The sequence below is a fragment of the Sinocyclocheilus anshuiensis genome, unplaced genomic scaffold (genome assembly GCF_001515605.1).
Source record: "Sinocyclocheilus anshuiensis isolate Anshui unplaced genomic scaffold, SAMN03320099.WGS_v1.1 scaffold332, whole genome shotgun sequence".
Classification (NCBI taxonomy): Eukaryota; Metazoa; Chordata; class Actinopteri; order Cypriniformes; family Cyprinidae; genus Sinocyclocheilus; species Sinocyclocheilus anshuiensis.
This window is the reverse complement of record NW_015554181.1, coordinates 1,320,518-1,324,557: the sequence shown is the minus strand read 5'-3', so window position 1 is coordinate 1,324,557 and position 4,040 is coordinate 1,320,518. Positions and strand designations below refer to the sequence as shown.

The 4,040-nt window shown below is 37.6% G+C and overlaps 1 protein-coding gene across 1 annotated transcript in view; it reads left to right on the top strand.

The window, feature by feature from the left end:
* Positions 1-4,040, top strand: part of cux2b (cut-like homeobox 2b) — a 175,664-nt gene that overhangs the window by 154,508 nt on the left and 17,116 nt on the right. Inside the window, exons 10-14 of the mRNA XM_016463833.1 lie at positions 1,715-1,810; positions 2,036-2,233; positions 2,931-2,989; positions 3,072-3,120; positions 3,388-3,487. Of these exons, the coding sequence (XP_016319319.1) occupies positions 1,715-1,810; positions 2,036-2,233; positions 2,931-2,989; positions 3,072-3,120; positions 3,388-3,487 (502 nt within the window). The remainder of the gene's footprint in view (positions 1-1,714; positions 1,811-2,035; positions 2,234-2,930; positions 2,990-3,071; positions 3,121-3,387; positions 3,488-4,040) is intronic.

Here is a 4,040-nt window from a genome sequence, read left to right as displayed (position 1 = left end):
GCACTCTTTCCCATGGTGCCGTGCGAGCGGCAGAGGACAGGAGAGAGAGAGATGGATGCTGAGAGACGAGAGCGATGTGGCGAACCAGGAAGACTGTTAGTTACCTCATTGCGCTGATTGCTTCCTTTTTTTCCACTGTGATTTGCTTTTTCTCCCTTCGCCAGCAGCTCTTAGATAAATGATTCGAAAATGAGTCATTAATTAGCAGGCCGAGTGTGACAGAGCAGGTAAACAGTTTGAGAAGAAAGTGCCTGCAAGTAAACACGCGCCTCAGCAGAACGCAGTTTTACCTGCGGCACCTGTAAATCTCCTCTGATTGGGCTTTCGAGGGCGTTCTTGCTCCGTTTGGTTTGATTGTTCATTTGATTCTGGATCTCTGGGAACGTTTGGCCCTGATTTGTATTGATGCTCCAACTGCCTTCCCAGTATTTTACTGCACGCCGTCCAAAACCTAAACAGTCTGTAATATATATGGCTGAAAAAACACTTCCAGGGTTGTTATAGTTAACTGAAACTACGTCCCATAAAAACATTAAATAAAATAAAATATTTTTTATGTATTACTTTTTATTAACTTATTTTGTGTTAACTAGTTTCTCATTTTAATTTAGTTTTACTGGATGTACTAAAATAACTAGAACAAAAATGTATATAAAAAATATATAGAGATATTTAAAACATATTTAAAAATGACTAAAACTTTATCTAAAATTTAAATGAAAATGGAAAATACAAAAATAAAAACATAAAAGTGGCCAAAAACACTTATGACACCAGGGTTATAATAGTTAACTAAAACTACAAACATTCAAAATTTACATTTTTAAATTTCTAAATTTCAAAAACGTATTTTAGTTTCTGATTTAAATTTATTTGAACTTGACGTATGAGTATAACAAACAAAAACTGAAGATAAAATCTAATAAAAATGACAAAATCACAGTTCAAATGACTAAAATTCAAATGAAATAAAAAAATAAAAAATTCTAAATATTAAAAACAACAACAATACAATCTGCAATAAAAGTGGCATCAGGGTTATTATAGTATTATAAAATTAAAACTACAACCATTTAAAAAAAATGGTTTTAATGTCAATAAAATAATATATTTAAAAACGTATCTTATTTCAGCTAGTTTCTCATTTTAATTTAGCTTGATATGCAATATAATGATGATTGAGAGATGAACAAATAAACCTTTCTCAAAAGCCTGATGATCATATTTGATACTCACATTTAATATGATTTTTCTAATAAATAAATAAATAAATAAAAAGATATCTGGATAATCAATTAAACCTGTTTCAGTCCAGTAAGTGTTCATCTTGAAATATTACTAACAATATCAAAGTTATTTTTATGTTTATAAAAATCAGTAAAGATTTGACAGCAAAATGACACATGAAGCACAAGCTGACGTTTGTACAAGTATACTAAAAGGCCTTTTACTTGGAAAAAAAAAAAGTCTAAACGATCAATCAGACGAAAGAAGGCATGGAGTAGATTGTGTTCAACAAGTATATCAGCAAAGTGTGGATCGTTTTGATAATTTAGAGACCTTTGAAATTTGTGTATTACCGTCTAAATGAACTGTTCCATTTCTGACTATTATTTCACATGCTTTAATTGTGGCGCAAGTGTCTAAATATTTTTGGGGTTACTGCACACACAGGCTCCTCTAAAGTTTTCCAAACTTGTGTGTTTGATGGCAGAGAGCGGACCTGGCCCAGAGGGAGGTGGAGAAGCTGAGGGAGCAGCTCGCCAGCACTTCTAAAGGGACCGGCCCATCAGAGAAGCGACCCAAGGAGGTACGAATGACTCTCTCTTTTAGATGAAAGCTGGGGCGACTGCAAATTGCAACCTTAACACGTCCAATCTGCAGTGGGAGGAAATGATCAGTTGCTCCCACACCACTGGAACCTCATTAGTGGCTCTTTGAGGCGCTGTGATTACAGGAAGCCAGTGAGCAGGAGCAGATTTTGAAGTTGAAAAGACCCCTCGTCCCCCTGATCTCCTTTCATTTGCCGTCTCAGGAGAGGGAGCGCGAGGAGCGAGACGAGACCTCGCTGTCCCGGCTGGAGGCGGTGCTGTTCTCCAAGGACAGAGAGATCCTGCGACTGCTCGAGAACGTCCAGAGAATCCAGTTCACCTTACAGGAAGTCCAGGACTCCTCGGCCAATCAGATCGCAGAGCTGGAGCGGCAGCTGGCCTATAAGTCAGAAGCTATAGAGGTGAGAGCCATAATATGATGTTATAGTTTAAAAGTATGTAATGTAATGCAACTCGATAATCATGGCTGCAGATTTGTTTTAAAGCGGCACACGTGCACATTTTCACATATTTTTGGTTGATTTGAATATGCTTCCAGCTGCTAATAAGAGTGTCATATGTATTTGCATATATGCATAGTATTCTCAGCTCCATTTAACACATTTTACCATGTTTACGTTGGCTTTTATCCAAAGCAACTTACACTGCATCCAAAAATCCAGAGATTCCAGCACTTTTGTAAAAGAGAGCAAAAACAGCATTAACAAACATAAAATTGTTGCCGTGTTTAATATTCACTAAGGATACATTAAATTTATCAAAATATGTATCACAGTAAGATTTTTGTTTATAAAAGACTGGAGTAATGATGCTGAAAATTCAGCTTTGATCACAGGAATAAATAACATTTTAAAACATATTCAAATAGAAAACATTTATTTTTAAACAAAAAAAATATTTCACAATATTGGTGACACAAAATCGTACCAACCCCAAACGTTTGAGCAGTAGTGTTTGTTTAAAGCATAATTTTGATTTTATAAGAAACCAAACAAATCAGTCTTGCTCCACTTTGGTTGTGTTTTCATCTGTTGTCTTTCTGGACTGTAATGATTTATCAATGACCCATAATTAACATCTTGATTTGTGTCTTCACAGACCCTGGAGGCCAAACTACAGTCCCAGATGGATTATGAAGAGATCAAAACAGAACTCAGGTGAGGTTTTGCTGGAACGCATGTTATAAAGGCGATGTAGTACGATGACGGTGATGTTAACGGATCGTCGTGTCTCCTGCAGCATCCTGAAAGCCATGAAACTGGCATCAGCCAACGGAAGTTCATCCCAGGTGAGTGAAGCAAGTGTTCTTCCTGCAGAGCTGTAGGGTTGTTTAACAGTCCTGCGTTATATTGACATACGGTAATGGACCCTCTCAAATAAAAGACAAATAAAGTTCTCCACGAAAAACAGTTGCCTGCATCTGTCAATGAGGAAACGCCACAGCGATCCGTGTGAACGCCTCACTAGCGTCATCCATAATGTAGATCTGCATCGATCATGAGAGTATAGCTGCCCCTGTGTGTGTGTGTGTGTGTGTGTGTGTGTGTGTGTGCAGGAATCAGCCAAAACCGCTGAGGCTCTGCTGCTGGACAAAGATGCCTTTCTTCCCTCTCACAAATTTCTTGTGGATAAAGTCAGAGTGTTACACAACAGTGGTAAGCATGTGTCTGTTTACGTTCACAGATGTGCGACTAAACTTTTCCCTTTCATCTTTCAAGTACAATAAACAAGGACAATAAAATAAAACCATAAAAAAAAAATTTTTGTTACTTGAAATAAATGTTAAGTGAAAATAAAATATACAAAAATAAACTTTGCCAAAGCAGCGTTTCTCATTTTCATTTAGTTTAACTTGTAGTAAAATAAAAGCCATGAAACTGGCATCAGCCAACGGAAGTTCATCCCAGGTGAGTGAAGCAAGTGTTCTTCCTGCAGAGCTGTAGGGTTGTTTAACAGTCCTGCGTTATATTGACATACGGTTACGGACCCTCTCAAATAAAAGACAAATAAAGTTCTCCACAAAAACAGTTGCCTGCATCTGTCAATGAGGAAACGCCACAGCGATCCGTGTGAACGCCTCACTAGCGTCATCCATAATGTAGATCTGCATCGATCACGAGAGTTTAACTGCCCCTGTGTGTGTGTGTGTGTGTGTGTGTGTGTGTGTGTGAGAGAGAGAGTGTGTGTGTGTGTGTGAGTGTGTGTGTG